The sequence below is a fragment of the Manduca sexta genome, chromosome 27 (assembly GCF_014839805.1).
Source record: "Manduca sexta isolate Smith_Timp_Sample1 chromosome 27, JHU_Msex_v1.0, whole genome shotgun sequence".
In the NCBI taxonomy this organism is placed as follows: domain Eukaryota; kingdom Metazoa; phylum Arthropoda; class Insecta; order Lepidoptera; family Sphingidae; genus Manduca; species Manduca sexta.
Window position 1 is genome coordinate 14402439 of NC_051141.1, and position 25996 is coordinate 14428434.

The 25996-nt window shown below is 35.0% G+C and overlaps 1 protein-coding gene across 2 annotated transcripts; it reads left to right on the plus strand.

Moving 5' to 3' along the window:
* The first annotated feature begins 2251 nt into the window (after positions 1-2251).
* On the plus strand, positions 2252-22043 carry LOC115455765 (1-phosphatidylinositol 4,5-bisphosphate phosphodiesterase gamma-1). Of its 2 annotated transcripts, none has more exons than XM_030184450.2 (12): positions 2252-2851; positions 3013-3151; positions 3429-3591; positions 4599-4799; positions 5091-5206; positions 5275-6205; positions 7231-7412; positions 7524-7701; positions 9105-9170; positions 13976-14146; positions 15897-16713; positions 16988-22043. In XM_030184450.2, the coding sequence occupies exons 1-12, from the start codon at positions 2494-2496 to the stop codon at positions 17236-17238; spliced, it is 3573 nt and encodes a 1190-aa protein (XP_030040310.1). In that variant the 5' UTR covers positions 2252-2493; the 3' UTR covers positions 17239-22043. The 2 variants fall into 2 exon arrangements, with proteins under 2 accessions (XP_030040310.1, XP_030040309.1); XM_030184449.2 differs by having other exon boundaries at positions 2253-2851; positions 13976-14170.
* Positions 22044-25996: the final 3953 nt, after the last annotated feature.

Below are 25996 nucleotides of genomic sequence, written 5' to 3' on the forward strand. Positions count from 1 at the left end.
ATCTGGTATCCTGCACTATAAAGCCCAAATTCATATATGATTTAAAAACGTACCTGTAAAATGTGCTACCTAAAGATTAAATATTTGGTGACCAATACTCCTACTTCTTTAACAAATGGAACCTAAGGTATGGGCGTATCCCCCATCTGAAAATGATATTGATAGTACAACGGTAAAAAGATCGCCCGTGAACAACACATAACATTACATTTTGTTAGATAAAAAAATAGCTTATTATTCTGGCTCCATTAACAAAATACCAGTGAACAAAAAAATGTCCCTCTGCAGCCGCTCTTATCGGTGATGCGCAGAAAAGATTACTGTCGTCAGCAAGGAGTAAGCAACCAGAGTTTATCACATTCGACAGACCATTAATTATCATTTTGATAAATTGTAATGGACATTGTTTGATTCCCTGATTAACACATAGACAACGGTATGAGCTATATTGCATGGGGTTTCTGAGATAACTTGCGAGGAACTGCAGCCGGTCTGCGGTAAAAAAAATCATTGCATGTTTTGAGGAAAGAATGTTATTGTTTACGCTATCGAAAGCCTTTTTAAAGTCGGAATAGGCAATATCTAACTGTGCGCCTTTTACGGAATTGACTACTGGTGTAGCATGATTCAATAAACACCAAAACATGGCGTTAGAATTCGTTTTGCGGCCGATTCAAAATGTGTTCTGCGCTTCACTAGCAGCATGATGCACTATGCAGTAATTTATAAATTTGTATTTTTTATTTCTAGTGATCCAATATTGTGTTAAGCGATGAGCAACACCACATTAGTAGATAAAACTGCCGGATTCGATAAAAAAAATACTGGATTTATTGGCCATGGAAATTTGCATGGCCATTAAATATGATATTACCTACATCTAAGATTTCGTAGGCTACGAATTATTTACTATAAAAATATGATTTATTAAATATATAACATAATAATAATATATTTAATACAGTAAGTACTTATATCAGGTTAAGAACCTTCGGTCATCAGAGCGCAGGTCTGTAATCTCTTATTATTTTGTAACTGACAACTGCAACATCCATTTTTAAACGTATTGATTGCTGCGTTAGTTTCCATTGGTCCGCAAAATTAGTTTGGACTTCGAAGGCAAATAGGCGCAAATCAAAAACATTAAACTATATCTTGATGGTTAATCTGTGATTGAAATGATATACTTAGTGGAAATTTATTACAATTAACTTGATCGTGCAAAGAGGGTAATTCATTTAGCTTTTTTATCAATAAGTATATCAAGAATAATGTTTGCGCATCCATATAAGGTTTATTTATAACTGAAAAACCTAAAAGGACGTAAGTATTATTTTACCTATTCTGAGAGCTATAATAATATTATTATGCCAGGCTCATGGCGCGGCAGTGTTGATACAGTCGAGAAAAGAGGCCGCAGGGCTCTTTACCGTATATATCACTTCATCAAATAATTATGTAATATGTAAATATGTCTTTCCGAGTCCGGATACTAAGAAACCTAAAATCTAGTAGGTACGTACCTAGGTCCTGTTATCTACAAGAAAATACCAAGTGATATCACAGATATCACTTTTTATGAGGTCAAGGGCCGTACGTAGTTGCTTGTTAGGATCGTTAACGCTAACGTTATTTGTCAATCAATTCAACCATTTATTTACTTGCACGATACATGACGAGAATGACATATTCTAACGACAGACTTATTGATTAAGTATAATATATTATGTCGTTCCCCAACAAATTTTGTGTTTTAAAATCGTTTGTCGTCTCCTCTTTATCTATTTTACTTCTAAGAAATTAGTAAGTAAAACATTTGTATTTCATTATGTGACATAACCACCACAGTTGCAAATAGTAAAGGCGATGTCGTGCATATTATAGCGAAAGAATATTATAACCCAAGTTATAACCACTAGATACGTTAACATAATATTATAAATAAAAAAAATGTTTAATATGAGGTATATTTTGAATCTAGGTAAAGGAAACTGTAACGGTATCTAGCTTCGCCAAACCTTTGCCGAATATCAATTACCAGTATTTCAAATTGTGGCGCCAAAATATGTTCATGACATTCTCGTTATACTATACGAATTCCTTGTCATGAATGATTTTTGTAAATAGTAATTATTATTTTATAAAGATATTGTATCATCACTACAGTGATTTTATCTAAATATAAGTAGAAATAAATAATAAAATTAATATAATAAACTGCGCAAAACACAGCTGAACATTTGCGTGGGTGTTGCTACAGACGTCCCAGCGTGGTGGTACGGAACGTATCTTCCTCATCTCATTTGGTTTGGAAATGTCAAACAAACAAAATAGCGCAGAGTGTGTGTAATGTCTGTATACGGGTAGGAATGTATTTTATTCACTGACTGAATTTTATTTATACGTAGGCATATCTGCACTGGGGTTTCTATTCCATGCGGCGTGTACCTTTGTCGCATTTTAGTTACATCCGGCCGCTACAACGGAAGTGCAATGAAATCCGTCTGCTACAATGGAGCTAGCGGAAGGCTAATACAAGAGGCCGATCAGCTAATATCTTATATAGAGCGTGGGTCCACAGTGCTCAAGCTATATCCCCGGAAAAGACCCGAGCGCCGCCTCCTTTCGGTGCGACGTGAGACTCACCAAGTGCTGTGGTCACGATTAAATGCCGTTCAAAGGCAAGCATACGAAGGAGCCCTGGACATTCGAGATGTAAAAGAAGTTAGACTTGGAAAGGCGTCCAAAGACTTTGAAAGATGGCCTGAAGAAACCAAGAGGCTAGAAAACTCCAAGTGTTTCACCATTTACTATGGTTCAGAGTTCAAACTGCGCGCTGTGTCGTTTGCAGGTAAACTTTGTAAACATTATCTAAATTTGTACTACTCTAACTGACTCATAAGTTACATGTCTAATTGTGTACAATTTCTCAATACTGAATTGTTCTTAGTTCTTTAAATGCATTTCAGTGAGGCTGAGTCATGTTTATGCATGAAATTAATTTTGTTATAGCTCAAACAGATAAAGAATGTGAAGCTTGGGTAAAAGGTGTTCGTTTTCTCATAGAAGAAGCTACAAATGCCTCCTATCCACTTCAAATTGAGAGATGGCTGAGAAAAGAGTTCTATGCCATAGAAAATATCCATGAGAAGTAAGTGCCTTTTTATAAATAATGTTTTGAGTGGTAAATATTAAAATATTCTCTAACCTTCACTTGACACCGGACTAGACCTACATATTGAATAATAAATAATAACATAAGAATGATATTTTTTTTTTGCATTATGCCCTGTTGCTGTATCTTGTATTAAAGAGTAATTTTGTCAAAGATATGTATTCTATTCCATTGGTATTAAAATTAAAATAAAACTTTATAATATTCTTTTAAAAATAACACACAAGAATAAAACTGACACTATTGATTTTAGAATCACACTGAAAGAGGTCAAAGCATTTTTGCCCAAGATTAACTGCAAAATATCAACTAGTAAACTAAGGGACATATTTCAAGAGGTGGACACTGGCAAAAAGGGTGAAATTGGTTTTGATGACTTTGCACTTCTTTACCAGAAGTTGATTTTCGATGAAAATGTAAGTAATATTAAAAAATATTTTAGGAATATTATAATTGAAATTATAACAAAAATATAGTCAATAACACAACATTCTTGTTTACAAAAGTATTGTTCATGCTAAGTGTAGACATACTCATTTTAGTTAGATTAGTTACTGTTTGACAAATGTGAAATAACATTAAATACTATTTTTATCTGTACTCATATAACTAACTAGCTTTTGCCTGCAGCTTTGCCCACATGAAAAAGTTTGTAGTAGTTCACAAGAATAATTTCACTAATTCTTTTTCCTTGTGTTAATTATAATTATTGTCAGTATAATATGGTTTTTATGCAAGAAAAATTAAGGAAGTTGAGCAGAACATTAGAAAACCTAATGACTATTTTCACCCTTTTGACAAATTATGTATGTGAACAGTATGAATTAAGGAGGCAGCTGGGTTTTTTATGGATAAATAAAAATATGTATATTAAATTCTTCTGTATGCTACTGAACACTTCATACATTTGCATGTCACTGAACTCTTAATCCATTGGACAGATTATCTATTGCAACCAGTTGCACTGTACTCAGGTTCTAGGACTTTATCTCCCTTTTAGGACAGAAAAATGTCTGTTAGGACTGCTAGTATTTGTATAGATTTTCTCCACCATATCCCAATTTATATGTATGAGTGTTATTGGGAAATACATAGAAACTCCTGTTATTTAAAGCTTAATCCCGTATACATTATTGTTTTGGTTAGAATAATTGTTGAATTAATTTTAATTCTTAATTATTTTTTTACTAAAACCAAGTGAATCTGTTTTATACAACAACCTACTCTTCATTTCATTTCTACAGTACTTTTATGTATTGCATGATTATTTTGTGATATCAGAGCAATAGCTGGACTTATGACTTATGGTCATAATATGTCCATATTTAAATTTGAATTCTAAATCGCCTATCTCCTTTGCATATTAAAATTCGATATCTATCACACAATATGATCAATTTTCATGTTTAACTTTATATTGCAGAATGTGCAAGAAATATTTGACAAACATTCCTTATATTGTGTTAATGGCACAACAATAACTCTGCGTGAATTCCAAACTTTCCTGCTGGTTGAGCAGCATGACAGACTTGGTGATGATGAATCACAGGTGTCACAGTTCATTAGGGATTACCTAAGGGATCCCCAGAGGGATATATATGAACCACACTTATTGCTGTATGAGGTAAGTGGATCGTCAAACTATTAAAATGACAGAAAAAATCTTAAAACTATTACCCGATAAAAATATTTTTAAAATATGGTACAAGTCCTTTACAGCAAAACTTAATGCTTCACCATAATTAAATATATTTGTCAATCAATAGTTATCTGCATAGAATGCATAGTGTTTTACTTGACACCAAAACCATGAGATGCACACATGATTAGAGTCTGAATAGCTTTAATGAGGAAAATTACCATAGAGATCTTTAAGCAATGCTTTGAATAAACATAGTGTTTGATTATATTGCAGTTCATTGAAATGCTGTTTTCTAAACAAAATTCTATCTGGGATAGCAAACACGACAATGTCACGCAGGACATGACCAGACCTTTGTCGCATTACTGGATCTCGTCTTCCCACAATACGTAAGTTATTTAAATACGCAGCTAACTATTTTATGTGTTGAAAAAGTTTCTAAATTGTTTTTTTTTAGGTACCTGACAGGTGATCAGTTCTCGAGTGAATCGTCGTTGGAGGCCTATGTCAGATGTCTGCGCTCGGGCTGTCGTTGCATTGAACTGGATTGTTGGGATGGTCCTGATGGTACACCCTTTATATACCACGGCCACACCCTCACAACCAAGATACGTTTCATGGATGTGTTGCGAACAGTTAAAGAACACGCTTTCGTTACGTCTGATTACCCATTGATTCTCTCAATAGAAGACAACTGTTCGTTACCACAACAACGTCGCATGGCAAGCGCTTTCCAAGACGTCTTCGGTGACCTTCTCCTCGTACAACCAGTAGAAAAGAACGAAACTAGTCTGCCATCACCGCATGATTTACGGCGGAAAATCCTTTTGAAACACAAGAAACTTCCCGAAGGTGCTGAGGAGAACTCTTTTGCAGTTCGCCAAGAGGAAGGGAAAGATTTAGATTTGCGAAATTCTATCAAGAATGGAATACTTCTGCTGGAAGATCCAGTGGATAAGGAATGGAATGCACACGCCTTTGTGCTTACTGAGAACAAATTGTACTACACGGAGAGTTACAATAGACAGGGTGAAACTGATGTAGATAGTGATGGCGAACCCGAGCACGACGTTGTCAATGTTCCACAGGATGAGTTACATTTCGGTGAACGTTGGTTTCACGGTAAGCTAGCAGGCAACAGGCAGGAGGCCGAAGATTTACTCCGAGCGCACGCTCATCTTGGCGACGGCACCTTCCTTGTGAGGGAGAGTGTTACATTTGTGGGAGACTATTGCTTATCTTTCTGGCGACAGGGTAAAGTGAATCATTGTCGTATTAAGCTGAAACAAGACAGGGGAGTGACGAAGTATTACCTGATTGACTCTATTTGCTTCGATAGTCTGTACAGCCTAATCACCCATTACCGACAGCATCCCTTGAGGAGTCAAGTAAGTTGAATAAGTTTTTTTAAACGTATTACTTTTTGTACCTGTTTTTGTGTCCCAGACATCCTATCGCGTCGTGTTTTTCAATCATGAAAATTTATATCAGTCGTCTGCAAGTAAATGTGGTCCTGCATATAGAGTTGTCCTTTGTCTTTGCGATACTTGACGTGTTTTTCCAGAAAATACATATTTTATCACATTGTTAGCAAAATTTTTAGTTTTGGTATTCAAAAAAGGGATACTTATTGAATCACTTTAGTCGTCTGTTTTTTGCGAAATATTATAATGCATAGATTGGCACCGAGATATTTTGTCTGTATATTATAGTGTCTATTTTAAAGTAACAATTACGACCCATAATATTTTAACTCAAAAGTGGGAATTTACGGCTCATAACGAAGAGACACTACGGTCATCTTTTATATTGTCTACTTCTATACTTCTATACTATTATATAAAGCTGAAGAGTTGGTCTGTTACAACGCGTTAATCTTATAACTACTTGTTCGAATTTAATTGTTCTTCCAGTGTTGGATAGTCTATTTATTGAAGAAGGTTATATAACATCAATATATGCCCATTAGGAGCGGAGCATCAATGAAAAATTCTAAATGGGAATTATTTTTCCTGTCGAGAGTTTCTGTTAGGTGCGTGGCGTAAACGGTTAAAGCTATGCAGCGAACATGTATGACGGAATTATTTCTTCTAAAAAGTTATAAAAATATAGTATAACACAAAGACCGTCGCCGCATCTGTCTGCCCGTCTGAACGCGATGAGCTAAAAAACTACTAACAGTTTTCGATGAAATTTGGTATAAAGATAGTAAGAGACCCTGGAAGGACATAGGCTCTTTTCTATCCCGGGAAAATATATAGCGCCATTTTTATCTTTCACGCGAGTGAAGTTGCAGACAAGGGCTATTCAGCTTATATTTCTTTTTCCAGCTTTTCATTAATTGCTATTTAAAAATACTCAACAATATCAGCTCTTTTTCTGCAATATTCACAGTTCCCATGCTCCGTTGCAGGAATTTTTGATAACCCTAAAGGAGCCTGTGCCGCAACCGAACAAGCACGAGGGCAAGGAGTGGTTCCACCCGCACTGCACGCGCACGCAGGCCGAAGAACTGCTGCGTAAGACCAACACCGATGGAGCGTTCCTCGTCAGACCCAGTGAAAAAGAACAAGGCTCCTTTGCTATTAGCTTCAGGTATGCTTATAATTTGGCAATTATTGTCGATTTGCCGATAAGCACTAGTCGTTCAACCTTTAAATATAATACTATATCTTAGGAGTCCATAATAATATTATTTTTTTATAGGACGGAAAGAGAAATAAAACACTGCAGAATCAAGCAAGAAGGTAGGTTGTATACCATCGGAACGGTCAAGTTCGAGAGCCTGGTTGAGCTGGTGTCTTATTATGAAAAACATCCGCTGTACAAGAAAGTCAAACTCTGGTTTCCAATCAGTGACGATATTGTAAGCAGAATAATAACGGTAAGTTAAGTTAGTTGACTGTATATTAGAAAATAGGTATTGCGCGTGAATCGCTATACTCATTTCTTGTAGTCAGATCTAGGTCAGATACTTGTTCCACCCATCAAGGCATGCGTTAATGTAATGAAGGAATCGGAGTACCATACGAGTAGCCTCGGGCAAAAGTTCAATTCATACGACGCCTATATCCTCGTTATGGGCATTGTGGCAAATAATGAATATTTTTTTAGGAATGTTTTAAATTAAAATTATATTTTTAACGTGTAAGCCAACAGACAATAGTTAATTTCGATAAAATATTATTTAGAATTCGTTTATACTTAAAAACTAATATCAGTTCACTCGTCATTATAACATATAATTGTAGTAGAAACACATTCAATTACAAAGTATTATTTGGTATTCCACTGCGCTCGCCATCCTGAGACATGAGACGTTAAGTCTTATTATATCCTGTAGTTAGTTTAAACCGGAACACAACATTGATTACACACTGCTGTTTGGCGGCAGAAATAGACATTGCGGTGGTCCCTACCCAGGCGGATTCTCAATATGAAAGACCTGCCAACAGTAATTGTATTTCATAAAAGGATTGAGTGCATGGGCTTTATCACATGTTAATTTTTATATATTAATTTGTTACAAGCCTATTTCCAATATGTGCTGCGGGTCTATGTACGGACAGGTCAGAAATCAACTGAATGTAATATTGGTGTGCTGCGGTCTAATATATTGGTCGAGCGTCACCTGTCCCTAATAATTTCCTTTTGTATTTATTTTCTTCCAAACACAGTTGTTACCATGTAGATAGTATTGAATGGGTTATTTTGATTTGGATAAGTGTATGTACTCCTTCAATCAGACAATTACATGATGAAGGAAGATATATGTGTCTAGTGCAGTGTTAATTAATTTGTGTCGGATTGGTATGTAGAAGTTAAATATATCGTTACGTTTTTTTAACCTCATGACCCAATTTTTTTTTTCATGCTTGTAGTATGTATCTGTTTTATGCAAGTTATTGATTAAGAATTGACGATGACGCAAGAGTTTTCGTTTCTTGTAATATCCATGGATGAAAAAAATCAACAACACTTTTTAAGATACGAGGCAGAGGAAGAAATATTACGATATTCAAAAATCTAAATCTTGTTATAAACAATCCCAAGACTTTCAATACTTCCGCTTTAGTAATTACACGTAGTCAAGAATGTGTTGTTTTAGTTATATCAATACTAAACAAAGCTGAGATCCTTTTAAATTATCTGAGCGAGTGTATAGTTTTTTTTTAATTATGTCAAATTGTAGCTTTACAGTAGTGTCCACTGTCAATGCTTGACTATACAAATATTCCACACAATGACATATGTAAGCATAGTGCGTTACAAAAGGTTTTTTTTTAGGAACCTGATGATACTTCAGTTTACGGCACTCCAGGCTACATGGATCCAACTTCATTCAAATCCAAGGTAAGGATTATCAAATATGTTAAGAAAAGTTACGTTTGCTCAAATACATACATTCTGTAAATACATTTCCTAGTATTGCATTATTTTATATCTTTACGTTAACTTCGCTATTTCTAAATTTAAAACAATACCTTAGTGTATCTGCGTAATGGGTATTATTAGTCTATACCTTCTTTTTCTTTTACCATTGTGTACGATATAATAAGGGAAATTTTACATGTTTTATTTTGTATATTATTTACATAGCTTGCAGCAATGTTTCACAAGACTGTAAAAAGATCAAATTTAGCTACAAAATGATTTAGCGATTGATATTTCAATTCGATAAAAGCAAGCGTGAAGTTAGTGTTATCTCGCTTACACGTCTACATAGGCACAGCGGTGACGTCACGGCCATACAGCTTACTGTTTTAATATGTTTTATGAGTTCATTTACGTTTTACGCTTTTAAAGCCAAGTCCATTAGGTATGAATTTGTACACATAAAAAACTAAATTGTATTTTTTATGAATAATATCCTAATAATATTTTCTTACAAAGTTTCAGAAGGATATAGATGAGAAGTGGGAAAATGGGTGCGACACTTGAATGAAGTCAAAAGGTTTCATTTATTGTAGCTTCAATTTAAGTAGGATTTCATAGTTGATTATCATAGTTCTGTAGTGACGTTAAGTTTTCATAAAAATAATTTTATATTTGAAAAATGCTAAAGATGAACGGAAAATCGCTGGTCGTATCGTTATAGTTGAAAGTTGATCTATTTAAATTAGTTCCTTTCAACGCTACAAATCATAAAAATGTTTCAGAGTTACCGCACACGTGTTACGATTAATCTATGGTATTTGAAATATTTTTTCAATGCGTGTACGGCCTACAACTGTAATAACTTTTTGCTTTTAGATGCTTTTTGAATAGCCATTAAATATGTCACATTAGGTAACGCTGGTTATAATTATTCCATACTAGCTTTTGCCCGCGGCTCTGCCCGCGTTATAAAGTTTTTCAGGCTAAAGTTTTCCGTTATAAAAGTAGTAGTTTCCATACCAAATTTCATCTTAATACGTTGGGTAGTTTTTGAGTTTAACACGTTCAGGCAGACAGATGCAGCGAGGGACTTTCTTTTATCTATACTATTATATAAAGCTGAAGAGTTTGTTTGTTTGTTTGTTTGTTTGTTTGTTTGTTTGTTTGAACGCGCTAATCTCAGGAACTACCGGTCCAAATCGAAAAATTCTTTTGCGTTGGATAGCCCTTTGTTCGTGGAGTGCTATAGGCTATATATCATCACGCTATACCCAATAGGAGCGGAGCAGTAATGGCTCATCTTAGGAAATACCGGTCCAAACTGAAAAATTCTTTTTGCGTTGGATAGCCCTTTGTTCGTGGAGTGCTATAGGCTATATATCATCACGCTATACCCAATAGGAGCGGAGCAGTAATGGCTCATCTCAGGAAATACCGGTCCAAACTGAAAAATTCTTTTTGCGTTGGATAGCTCTTTGTTCGTGGAGTGGTATAGGCTATATATCATCACGCTATACCCAATAGGAGCGGAGCAGTAATGGCTAATCTCAGGAACTACCGGTCCAAACTAAAAAAAATCTTTTTGCGTTGGATAGCCTTTTGTTCGTGGAGTGCTATAGGCTATATATCATCACGCTATACCCAATAGGAGCAGAGCAGTAATGGCTAATCTCAGGAACTACCGGTTCGAACTAAAAAAAATCTTTTTGCATTGGATAGCCCTTTGTTCGTGAAGTGCTATAGGCTATATATCATCACGCTATGACCAATAGGAGCAGAGCAGTAATGGCTAATCTCAGAAACTAGGAGTTTGAACTGGGCCCTTATTCTCTATCCCGCACGTTATTTTAACAGTGCGTAACAAGCACGTAACACAACACATCATGTTTAGGACTATAGAAATTTGGCTTACAGAATACCATTTCACGCACATTTCTCAAAGATAACATGACACGGCCGCGTTACGAGTTTACACTATCATACAGAATAAGGGTCCTGAATAATTCTTTTTGTGTTGGGTAGCCCTTTGTTCCTGGAATGCTATAGGCTATATATATCATCACGCTATGCCCAATAGGAGCGGAGCAGTAATCGCTAATCTCAGGAACTACCGGTTCGAACTGAAAAAATATTTTTGTGTTGGATAGCCCTTTGTTCCTGGAGTGCTATAGGTTATATATCGTCACGCTATGACCAATAGGAGCGGAGCAGTAATGAAACATGTTGCAAAAACGGGGACAATTTATTAGTTACTAGCTTTTGCCCGCGGCTCCGCCCGCGTTATAAAGTTTTTCAGGCTAAAGTTTTCCGTTATAAAAGTAGTAGTTTCCCGGGAGCCTCTCAAACTGTCTCCATACCAAATTTCATCTTAATACGTTGGGTAGTTTTTGAGTTTAACACGTTCAGGCAGACAGATGCAGCGGGGGACTTTTGTTTTATAATATATTTTTTAGTACTTTTTTAAGAGGAATAATCCCGTCATACATCATTGTTGCATAACTTTAATCGTTTACGCAGCGCACGCAACGGAAGCTCTCAAAACTAATAATTTTTCCCCGTTTTTGCAACATGTTTCATTACTGCTCCGCTCCGATTGGTCATAGCGTGATGATATATAGCCTATAGCACTCCAGGAACAAAGGGCTATCCAACACAAAAAAGATTTTTTCAGTTCAAACACGGTAGTTCCTGAGATTAGCCATTACTGCTCCGCTCCTATTAGTCATAGCGTGATGATATATAGCCTATAGCACTCCAGGAACAAAGTGCTATCCAACACAAAAATATTTTTTCAGTTCGATGTGATAGTTCCTGAGATTAGCCATTACTGCTCCGCTCCTATTGGTCATAGCGTGATGATATATACCCCATAGTACTCCACGAACAAAGAACTATCCAACACAAAAATATTTTTTCAGTTTGAACCGGTAGTTCCTGAGATTAGCCATTACTGCTCCGCTCCTATTAGTCATAGCGTGATGATATATAGCCTATAGCACTACACTAATAAAGAGCTATCCAACACAAAAAGAATTTTTCAGTTCGAACCGGTAGTTCCTGAGATTAGTCATTACTGCTCCGCTCCTATTGGTCATAGCGTGATGATATATAGCCTATAGCACTACACTAATAAAGAGCTATCCAACACAAAAGAATTTTTCAGTTCGAACCGGTAGTTCCTGAGATTAGTCATTACTGTTCCGCTCCTATTGGTCATAGCGTGATGATATATAGCCTATAGCACTCCACGAACAAAGGGCTATCCAACACAAAAAGAATTTTTCAGTTTGGACCGGTAGTTCCTGAGATTAGCCATTACTGCCCCGCTCCTATTGGGTATAGCGTGATGATATATAGCCTATAGCACTCCACGAACAAAGGGCTATCCAACACAAAAATAATTTTTCAGTTTGGACCGGTAGTTCCTGAGATTAGCCATTACTGCCCCGCTCCTATTGGGTATAGCGTGATGATATATAGCCTATAGCACTCCACGAACAAAGGGCTATCCAACGCAAAAAGAATTTTTCAATTTGGACTGGTAGTTCCTGAGATTAGCGCGTTCAAACAAACAAACAAACAAACAAACTCTTCAGCTTTATATAATAGTATAGATGAGAGCTTCCGTTGCGTGCGCTGCGTAAACGGTTAAAGTTATGCAACAATGATGTATGACGGGATTGTTCCTCTTAAAAAGTTCTAAAAAATATATTATAAAACAAAGTTCCCGGCTGCATCTGTCTGCCTGAACGTGTTAAACTCAAAAACTACCCAACGTATTAAGAGGAAATTTGGCATGGAGACAGTCTGGGACCCTGGGAAGAACATAGGCTCCCGGGAAACTACTACTTTTATAACGGTAAACTTTAGCCTGAAAAACTTTATAACGCGGGCGGAGCCGCGGGCAAAAGCTAGTAATATATATTTTTAGAACTTTTTAAGAGGAACAATCCCGTCATACATCATTGTTGCATAACTTTAACCGTTTACGCAGCGCACGCAACGGAAGCTCTCAAAACTAATAATTTTCCCCGTTTTTGCAACATGTTTCATTACTGCTCCGCTCCTATTGGTCATAGCGTGATGATATATAGCCTATAGCACTCCGGGATCAAAGGGCTATCCGACACAAAAATATTTTTTTAGTTCAAACCGGTAGTTCCTGAGATTAGCCATTACTGCTCCGCTCCTATTAGGTATAGCGTAATGATATATAGCCTATAGTACTCCACGAACAAAGGGCTATCCAATGCAAAAAGAATTTTTCAGTTTGGACCGGTAGTTCCTGAGATTAGCCATTACTGCTCCGCTCCTATTGGTCATAGCGTGATGATATATACCCCATAGTACTCCACGAACAAAGAACTATCCAACACAAAAATATTTTTTCAGTTTGAACCGGTAGTTCCTGAGATTAGCCATTACTGCTCCGCTCCTATTGGGTATAGCGTGATGATATATAGCCTATAGTACTCCACGAACAAAGGGCTATCCAACGCAAAAAGAATTTTTCAGTTTGATCCGGTAGTTCCTGAGATTAGCGCGTTCAAACAAAGAAACAAACTCTTCAGCTTTATATAATAGTATAGATTGAAATTGCATGAGGTGTTTTTATTCTTGTAAGACACAATACGATATAAAATACGCAATAATTGTAGAAACAATAGTATTTTTTTAATAGAAAAAGGAAGCTGAATCGTTCCAAATAGCAACGGCTTTATATCCTTGCAAATATCACAGAAAAATGTTTATTCGATGTGACGTAATTTGTGACTCGTCAGGTGACGGTGAAGGCTTTGTACGACTACCGCGCGCGGCAAGACGACGAGTTATCGTTTTGCAAGCACGCTATCATTACCAACGTGGACAAGCCGGACGACGGGTGGTGGCGCGGCGACTACGGCGGCAAGAAGCACCACTGGTTCCCAGCAAACTACGTGCAGGAGATTGAGGTGCCACATATGCCTGATATCACTGTTAGTATTCGCTTTTTTATATTTTCAGCGGCATGGCGAAAAAGGTATGCAACGCGACGGTCGTAAACCTCTGGACATTTGATTTTATGATTTTACGCATATTGTCGCTGAATAGCGTCAGAATATTAAGATATTACATTTTACCACTTATTTAGTGACCACATTAATTAAAATACACAGTCCGCGTTGTCTAATTTGGAGGTTTCTGGCCGCAATACTGTTGCCTAAAAGAATAGGGCATATTAAGACTTCGTACAGTCAGCAGCTACATTTAGGTAATAGTTGAGGAGTATACAGCCATTGGTATTGCTTAAAGCTATTAAGGTAATGTATGGTATTTGTTACGCTTAGCGACTGTGACTAATAAAGACAAATGGATTAAACATATAATGACGGCTGACTACACTTCCGCAGGCAAAACAACGATTTATGTAATCGGCTTTTTCGGTGAACGAAAAGCCTTTGTGTAGTGTTCAGTGCTCGCTAGGCTTAGAGAATACAATGGTAATATTAATTTATGCCTATGCCTAAGTCTGATGCGAATTACGAAAATTATTGTGTTTATAAATTCTTGTTTTGCTGTCGTACGCATCGTTTTGTTAGCGAGGGTATTATTGGAACTGTATCTTTGTGTGAATATATGTGCATATTAGATGTTGAGTGTTAATAACAGCTGTTTTGCCGCGCTTATTATATTTTTGCTACTTAAGTTTAGCAATTTATATTACAAGATTAATTATATCGTAAGATAATTATAGCCTAGAAGTAAAGCGATACGATCTTTTGTCATGTAAATCTCTGAAATGGTGTACAGTATAAGTACCTAGGCTACCGAGAATTACTCCGGTGATTCTTTCATGGTATGTATTATTTTAAAGCAGATACCACTTTCATTTGATCCATTTCTTTAAAAAACCTCACGGCGGAGGACCATTATGACGTTTAAGTTTCAGTTGGATGAATGATCTTTAGTAGATTCTATTAAGAAGCTAAAAAGTAGGATTAGAGAATTACATATTTTATTTTGACTGCCTTTGTGGCGTAGTTGTACTGCATGCGTGGTACGACAGCGCTCTGAGGTCCTGGGTTCGAATCCCGTGTCGGGCAAAGTGATATTTGGATTTTTTTGCTCAGTATCAGCCCGCAGTCAGGAATTTGTGCCCGATATGGCGATAGGCTCGCCCCCTATCACAATCATGGGACGGAACGCACTTGGCGAAAAATGGGTGCCTTGGTTGCGCCTCTGCATACCTCTTCGGGGATAAACGCGTGATGTTGTGTGTTAGTGTATAATTTTTTTAATCACACATTTTCATTTTAGGGCATAAGGCATCTAAATAGAAAATTACATCCAGTTCGGACTAGCCGTTTTCGAGAAACCAATAACATAGACACATCGATACATATAGTAAAATTGTAACAGGCCCGTATCTATACAGATATAGGATATTGAAGAAAAACTAATGTGTGGCATTTTAGAATTTTGTTTTTCTGTCTGTATGTTTGTACACGTATCACTCAAGAACTACGGAGTTAAAGCTAGTATATATGTATATACTTAAGCTTAGCGCGTTTAAGTAACAAACATATTATTAGATTTATTTCGTTTAATAGACACTATATACATTTATAAACTATTCCGAGCATCGTAGAAAGAATAATTTTAGAATAAACATTTCTGAATTAATTATCTCCGCGTCAAATTCCTACACTACATTTGTTACAGGAAACCGAATCTGCAGCCCTTGGTTCGCTCCAAAAGGGAGTAGTCGACGTCTTAGGAGCGGTCGTAGAATTGGTCGTGGGTGAAGAGAGCGGATCGGCAAGATGGCTCGTCCGCATTCAAAGCCCCTCCATGGTAGCGCCTTTCGACATGGCAGCACCCACCAGGGAGATCGCGCTCGAGTGGCTCTCCGCCATCAAGGAAGCCGCCCACAGTGCCAGCGCCAGGTCCTTGCAACACCGCAAAATGGAACGCACCTGGCGAATTGCCAAAGAAATGTCCGACCTTATAGTCTACTGCCGATCAGTAGCGTTCAACCAGGAACGGCTACGCACTAAAGGATTCATATTCAACGAGATGTCATCGTTCCCAGAAACTAAAGCGGAGAAACTCATGTGTCTCCAAGAGAATGCTTTCTTCCTCAAGTACCACACAATTCAGTTGAGCCGCATCTACCCTAAAGGTCAGAGGATCGACTCGTCGAACTACAACCCGGTTCCGTTCTGGAACTCTGGGTCGCAGATGGTTGCGCTCAATTACCAGACGCCAGACAAACCGATGCAAATAAACATGGGGAAATTTAAGGAGAACGGTAACTGTGGTTTCATTTTGAAGCCGGAGTACATGTTCGATGAATCTTACAACCCGTACGACAAGAAGAGTGTAGAAAGTAAAGTGAGGCTGGCGACGGTGATGTTGCGCGTGATCGGCGCGCGGCACCTGTCCAAGTCTGGCCGCGGCACCGCCAGCCCCTTCGTCGAGGTGGAGATCATCGGTGCCGAGTACGACAGCGGTACCAAGCTAGTCACCAAGACTGTTGGTATGTACTCTGTTATTTGTTCCGACATATCAATACAAACAAACGCAATATGACATAATACTCCACTTCATATAAATACTATTCTGCAGTTCTCTTTTAACTTAGTATAATAGATGCTGAATCTCATCGGAATCATACGACTTACTGGACATATATTTTAAAAATATAGCCAGCCAAGGACTACTAGCGATTAACAAAAGATGCTTCGAAATACACCATAGAATGTATTGCGTTATATTAATGACTATATAAATAAAACCTTTCTCGATTTCAGCCGACAACGGCCTCAGTCCGTTGTGGAATGACATATGCGAGTTTGAAGTGGCGAATCCCGATTTGGCCCTGATCCGTTTTCTGGTACAAGACGAAGATATGTTTGGCGAGCCGAACTTTATAGGGCAGGCTACTTTCCCGCTAAAATGCTTGCGCACCGGCTACCGCAGCGTGCCTCTGTTTAACGGATTCTCTGAAGAACTGGAGCTGTCATCCCTACTTGTACATTTGTCGATAATATACAACCACTAAGCAAGGTAAATTCAGTAGGTGGTTAATTGCCCGAGGTTTACGTAAGGATACGTGAGTAAAACTGATATTTTCAAAATGGATAATTTGCGCATGTCGCCGTCGGCCTATCGTTCCTATACAGAGTGTTATACAACAGCTTTGTTCTTCTATTAGAAGTGTTAGTGTATAAATGAATTTGTCTCGCTCTACCGTTACACAATCACGAACATAATATATTATATTTTTAACTCTGATCTATCTAAAAAAGAGTTACAATTTATCCTAGTTCTGCACACAAAATAATGTGTAGAAAATCTATTATATCTCCATGTAGCTATCAACTGTTTCTTATATAATGAAACGGCGACGTGGCATAAGAATGTGAATAGTTTGTATGCGACCAAATTACTTCATTTGAAATGAATGGAGAAATAGTAAAATGTTATACAAAAGTAAAAGTATAAAGGTGAGCATTGCATTGCATAAAACTAAGTCATACAATCGGAAATATATTGTTTTGTTTTTCTCCATTTTACTAGAATAATCTATATTGGAGTAGTTTTGCTTAAAATACTATTTAATACCTGCAACAATTTGTGACAAATATATGCGTGTTATACGATTACCAAAAAGTTAATCAGGCTATAATATATTCCTATTATATGTTCTAGCGATCCATTAGACGGGTCGACAAAACAAAGAACAAAACAAATATTATTGAAAAAAATATATTAGTTTTACATATATTGTTCTAATTTAAACAACGAGTGTGTTCTGCTACTTTGACTGGGTACAGTTTTCTTTTGAAAATTAAATTTTAATAGTATCCGTAACAACTTAGGGCCGTATTATTAGATATCTAGATTTCGCTCCCAAGTGCGGTATCAGCTGATCGTCATCGTCATTATGATCGTTGTGATTTAATGAATATATATCAAGAACATCTCAATAGATGTCTAAGTCTCAGCATGTGACGGATTATGACATCTGAGTTGCGTTTATCAAACAGCACCAACTCAGCTGATGACAGGCGCTTAAATGAAAACTTGTTCATCAAATATTTCAACTTAAACGTCTAGTTAAGATCATACTCAACGGTTGATTGATTTGTTACTACGGTGTTCAGAGTTATGTTGTCAAAACATCTTATGTCAGGATATCGCCAGTCAGGCTTCTATTTGGAACTATTGTTCTAGATTGTTTATTACACAAGTGGGGTGCAATAAATGATTAAATTGACTTGTGGATATGAATACATAGAGACCATAATAATATTAACATTATCAATAAATTCACTTTATAATACTTTTACAAGGTTTTTCCAATATTTTTTTTAAATAATTATACATACACACAATATATAGGTACTACAAAAATAATGTTTTTGTTTTAATTGTTTCGTAAATTCTAATCGAATTTACAAGAAATATCAGCACAAAATAATACATTATTTTTAATAGAAACAGCTCGATTAGCAACTATATATTATAATAAAAAGCAGATTGCTGACATATAAGTATACTGTACAATATGCGCCTCTCATCTCAAAATACTTATATATTTATAGTAAAGTAATTTGTACTGAAATTCTTGTATTCTCGAATTATATTTCTCGATATTTGTGAAATATCTAAACATAATAAGTTAATGTTACAGTAGAAATGTTTATATTTACAATATGCAATATATTATATATGTACGTTAAGTAAGATAATTCAGGTTAGATTTGTTGACGTGACATTTGCATTTATCTCATGCGTTAAATAAGCCAAAACTCTTAAACAAACTGTTAATTTCATTTAATGAAGGTTTCTAGTAAAGCATTCACATGGAGTGTATATATTGAATTATTTCGTATATATAACATATCAACGTTTAGAACAACTATGTAGATATATATATATATATATACCTATACCAAATTCTTAAATGCCCTTTTAAATTAAGTAATAGATATTCGATTTCATAGCTAAACACTCGTCTCGCATTATTTCGTTCCGAGTTAATAAGAATATCTTATAACACTTGGACGGTTTGAACAAAACTTATCTAAATACTGCATATTATGTCAGTACTATAAATTAGACGAAAAAATCATGCAGTGAAAATAATAATAATCTTTTTGTGAAGTGGCTGAAAGTAGTAAATATTTTTATTTTTGGAAGTACAATGACTTAAAAATTGCGTCTATGACGTAATTAATATATTTATCGATGTGTTTTGCCATACCGCGCGAAAATGGCATACGAAAATGGTATGGTACTGATCTTTATTAGATCGTTTACTGCATAGTGCTATAATACATTGAATAAAAGCGCCTTCATGAGCCTTATATTGTAAATAGATCTTATCGAATTATTAAACCGCCGTGTTGGGAATTTCGAACCGTTAATATAATTGAATATTTAGAGTATTATGGAAAATCTCTTTTTATTTGTGAATTAATTATTTAACTACAATGTGTGAGTGTAACTTTCTATATCATGTCGTTAATATAATAATAAATGTAATCAAACACAAAACCCAAAAGGAATATCTAATATCCTATAAAAACGATAGATGACATGCCATCAATGGAACTTAACGAATTTATAAATATTTTATATAAAATAGATTCATTAAATATTCTACCAATATGCCCCCTTCGGCTAAATTGGCAGTTCTTAAAAATTAGAAGAAATTCGAAAAATATTTAATAACACATGTGTATGTTAGTAAATATTATAATAAGCCCTAAAATTTTAGTAATGTTGATAAGTGAAATGTCATATCATTATTTCTATCAAACTTTATATTTCTTTTTTAATATTATCTCATCTAAGGGCAGCTTTGTGAATAAATTTCCATATAACACATGATAAGAATAAATGTAACAATGCACAAAAAATTAAGCATTATTCTGAAACTTCCTTGTTCACGTTTTCATAAAACAGTCCACAAGCAGGATTATTTCAGTGACAGTTGTATAAATGTAATTTGTCTTTTACTTAGATTTAAATCTTCGTCTGATTACGTTGGAGCAACAATCTACAACTTAAATTGATTATTTTTAACACAAATTTCTTAACTATGGCAATGTGCAAAACATGATTTATACCCAACAAAAAATATTATAAAAGTACATTTTTATATAAAGAATTGTTTATGTATTTTGATGGGGTTTGGCAGTAATAAATTGCAATAAATTAATAATTGCCTTGAAGAAATGTAAACTTGTAGATTTGTAACTATTATTCGTATGCACCCTCTATGTACCAAGAGTGATGGTCATTTATATAGAGTTTGCCTATTGGCAAGTAGTCCATTTAATTATCTTGAATTCTACTAAGCTTTTTTTGCTTATTAATACAATTATTCTAGTGTTAGATTATGGTTACCTTTAAAAAAATACAAACAAAAGAAATAAGGTAACATTTAAATAAATAAGCGCACAATAATTGTTAAGCTGCTTATGATGCTACTTTTGCTGTTAGGATTGCACGGAAACAATGTTCTCATTTATCCATTTTAGTACATTATAATGCCATAATCATAAACATTTTCTTGCTTTGCCGCAGTCGGTTAAAAACATACGGATTCAATTGGAAACCATTTTCGTTTGATGTCGGTCAGAAAATATATGATTCCCTTTAAATAAATGCATATTTATTAAAATAAAAATCATTGTTAGCAGTAACAAAACCTATTGTAACTAAAGTTATTTGGATATTTAAATGCTGTATTGAATTTAAATTTATTTGTACACTTCAGACAACTTTGCGTTGTATTCCTATTATTATTGTAATAGATAGTATACACTCATGTGTATGTCCTTTCTTTGGAACTTTTTTTTTATATTATGTATAATTATACTGATCATGTAAGTTTGAAGTTTGGTAGTAAAAACAAATCGATACATTATATTATTTGCCAACTTATCCCTACAATTCTACCATTCTCAAAAGTGACATTTAAATGGGATAAATATGTATTATCTTTTATGGGACTATCATGACAAACAATTTCTATTTGTAAAAGGAAAAGATAATTATTAAATAAAATTTGAAAAGTAGTATAATTTTTGTTCAGTGTGTTGTTACAAAAAATATAGTAGATTAAGAACAATTATTGATTATAAAGCAGCTAAGAAACCGAATGTGATTTGTCATAACTAAATATATGACGTATTGTACATCCATTTTAGTGTTTATTAATGTATTACAATAGAGTCTCAAATGATATAACAGAAAAGTTAAGTCTATATACGTTTTGTCTTAACTAGAATGTTGACACAAACCAATGATCTTACTTAGATCTGTGCATGTTGTATTCGAATACACAATACTTATGTTTTTGTTAACTATTGTAGAACGAGAATCACATGGTGTCTTGGCAATATTAAAGAATATTCCATTTATGTATTTTTTATAATTTATAACGAATTTAATGTGAACTGAGTAAAATAAAAGATTTATTAATAAATTTACTCAAAACTTATTCAGATATTATACATAAAAAATCAAACACTAAAGATATTTATGAGATAGGTTCTGGCGAATATAAATATTCGAACGAGCGCCATACAGATAGTTGGTGTGGGACACTTCTATTTACTTCATCAATAATTGTAAAGTTAATTGCACACTAACCTTGTATACTTTATAAAAATAAAAATGCAAAATTGTGGAAGTCGTATTCTGATTTATGTATAACTTATAATGTTTGTAGACTTATAAGCACTTAGATATGCCTGATATTATGACTATTTCGTTGAAAATCAAATCATGAGGAAGCTTTGCTCATGCAGAAATATATTTAGAAACAATTTTTTTGGTAGTTATAACTACATAAGCAGTTGAGAAATATATTTATATAAGTACTTCTATATGTAGATGAAAATCCATTTCATTCGGCGTTCTACTACAAATTCTACAGTGCGTGTTTTGATGTATTATGTAATTAATAAGATTTTATAAAGTTCTGTGATTTATAGTCTTTTGATGGTATTCAAAACACAAAAATATTGTCTGATTTACGAGAAGTATGCATCAAGTCAAATAATATTACTATTACTTTTCAGCTCCGTATGATCGATTAGGGCCCTTATTCTGTATGATTGTGTAAACGCGTAACACGGCCGTGTCATTTATCTCCGAGAAATGTGCGTGGAATGGTATTCTGTAAGTCAAATTTCTATAGTCCTAAACATGACGCGTTGTGTTACGTGCTTGATACACACTGTCAAAATAACGTGCGGGATAGAGAATAAGGCCCCTGGGACTTTATTCTTTATGACAGGGTAAGCTCGTAACGCGGCCGTGTTACGTTATTCCAGTGAAATGACCGTGAAATGGTATTCTGTATCCCATTTTCAATTATAGTCATATACGCGATGAGTTTTTTTACGTCACACATGGTTGTTATAAACTGTTAAAATATTGTGTGGCATAGTGAGTCAGGGCTCAGATGCCGTAATTAGACTAGATCAATACTAAAATACCTTTTTCGTTCACGGTTAAGGACATATTTCTCACCCACGATTACATCACAATATTATTATTATTATCGTTGTAGGTATAGTCTTTGTTGTATTATGAGTATAGATGTGAGACTGGTTTAAAACCAAGTATACCGATCGGATTAAAACCAAAAAAAACGGTATTAATCCGAAATAATCCATTTTCTTAGTTTAAAACCATTGGTGTTGATGATTGTTTTTATAATATATTTTTTATTGCTTTGAATGACAAGACGAGCTTGCCGTTCGCCTAATGGTAAGCGATTCAACCGCCCATAAATAATACAAACACCTTCCAACACCTTGAATTACAAAGTATTGTTTGGTATTCCACTGCGCTCGCCATCCTGAGACATGAGATGTTAAGTCTCATTATGTCCAGTAGTTACACTGGCTACAATGTCCTGCAAAATGGAACACATCAGTGACTACACACTGCTGCTTGGCGGCAGAAATAGACATTGCGGTGGTACCTACCTGGTACATTTTCTTGATTTTACCGAAGTAGGGATGTACTAGGATACTTGTAAACTGAGTAAAGATTTTTTAAATGTGTGATATACTTACTTAGCGGCTCTAATTCTAGTTGGTCCATCCGACCAAGCGTAGCTATTACCTACTTAAGTTATAAAAATTCTATTGATAAGTAAAAACTCTGTGTTGGTAAATATTTCTTTTATCTTTGTTTTCAAACGATATTAATAATCAATTTGATTTGGTTTAAAACAAATTTACACGTCATGGTCGTGGTTGTGCGTGAAGACGCAACGTTGCCAACGTGCCTAGCCTACACATATGCACAATCTACATTCCTAAGTTTTCGTGTAGTAGGTATGTACTTTCAATTGATTTTCTATAAACTAATTAAAATAAGACGAGACTTCACGTGACTAAAAATTGCTATTTTTCAGGTGACTAAAGTGTAAACACAGTTCTATAATTTTTTCAAGCGAGTTTTATACCGATTAAAACCGTTTATTTTGGGTATAATACCGGTAACATTTGGTATAAAACCGTTTCTTTACATCTATAATTATGAGAGCCTATTTTTAATAGATGTCTTATAATATTATGTTTAATCGTAGCAGATAAATATAATTTTAATTATGATGTTGAAATTGTTAGACAAAGAATAAAATAGAAAAATGTATTCATTACTTTGTTTTATTTTATTTATTAATTCATGTAGCGTTAAGGAGTGGAGTTATGGCATAGAAGGCCCTTGGTACGATTTTCAGGTTGCATCGGTCACTTTATATATGGCGTTTTCCCGAAATTGGACGATGGAACTCTTGAAAGGTTGGATGTAGAACGCGAGGTATGATTGTCAGAAAATAATAACAAATCTTACACAACAAAGATATAACGCAACTTACGTTAAATAGTTACAAGTATTTTTAATATTATTTTAATCGCCATAATGTCACTTAACCAGTTCATAGTTTCCGTTCAGAATATCATAGAAGTCTTAACAACCGCACACTTATTGAATTTCATCATAAGGAGATAGCGTAGGGTAAAGGGTTTGAATTTTAGTGAGTTTTTATTTTGGGAGGTTTGTAGTGCATCGACGAAGCTGCAGTAGTTAGAGTTAAACAATAAGCACGCGAGACCCATAACGCATCCAAGATTTTACGGGAGTACTTTGCTACTTATAGTAGAGTAGGATTACATTCGGCAATACGGACAGTCCCACGGAATGCGGGACGGTTGGCCGCTTCTACGAATAGTATTTCATAGTACCTACTGCAACAAATGTATTCGTACTATTCGGTATCGGCTGAATAGGCCGTTACTACCACGGAACAATAACTAAAGCCAACTAAATTAACTAGCAATTTTAATTAGGCACCGACTCCAAAATTTTTCTTTCACTATGTATGTTTGTTAGTAGTAAACAAACCTACTCCTTTTAATTGATTAGAAGGAAATTTAGCTCATACATGGACTGTGCAACAAATATAGCTTAACTAGCAATTTTAATTAGGCACCGACTCCAAAATTGGTATCCAATATATTCCTATTATGTGAAGTTATTTTTTGGTTTTTAGTGGTTTTTGAAGGCGGCTAATTTTTTGTTAAAATTATTTTTATAATACTATTACTCAAAGAGAATTATAATATAAACAATATAATATAAACTTATATGGAAATATTAATAATTGAAAAATAAATGACAAATACTTATTTATGTATTTGTTTATTCGACTTTCAACTATTCCATATGTTTCCGGAATATTTAGAAATGTTCCTTTAATAAATACCTACATTATAAGACTCGACTTGTCTAAACTCTATTCAACAAGTATAAAAAGGTCATAATAATTATTCTTGATAAAACTTATACAATATGAGCAATACCATATTCGAATTTGAATGAAGTTCTTGTACAATCGATGAAATACAAATAACCCTTTTTCATCTTTGTTTTAACAATTGGAATTTTATATGTGCTAATAAGTCCTGGAGATTAATGACATCGAGATAAGTATATATTTTTAGACATCATTCCGAATCGAATTATTGTTCTGAGTTGACCCCGTTCAAGCTAGTTTATTGGTCTCTGCCGTTCAATGAGGAATGAGCATCCTATATAATGTTGAGTAGGACATACAAGAAGCGGTACATTTGTCCGGGACATGACGTCAAAATGTAAGAGTGGCTCAAAATTATATATTGTACTACTTCAAATTTTATGTCGCGGCAGTCGAGTTACTTATTCTCCGTCTCTGGTAAACTGTAGGACGAAGACAATGAGGTAGAGAACCGCATGCTACAAATTGCAATAGGACGTTATTTTACAATGGACATTACATTACGGCGTTTCGAGTCGCGAGCGAGAGGGAAATATTTTGAGGGTTAACATTACAAAACACTGTAAGATACGCATTGAAACGCCGAGCCTCACTACGCCTCGCCTCATTTGAAGTAGGACGTTGTACCGGCTCAATGCTAAAAAGAGGCTACTCTTACAAACTCTTTTTTATGTCATGTCCTACCCAACTCTAATCCTATAGCAGATCCTATAGTATCAAGCTCAGGTCAAGATATCGTATTTTTTTGACAAACTGGTAGAGTTGCTAGCGTCTATTTAAAATTCCCTCTTATATTGATTTATTATCAAAATAATTATCCAAATTAAATATGGGCAGATGCATTCAAGTGTAACTGTGCCTTAATATTTTATTGGCGTTATTTCATTAACTGCATTGAAATTTTTAAAGTATGAAATCTTCATATGTGCGAAAAGTTACTTCGCTTATAATTCTCGAACACCCGTCT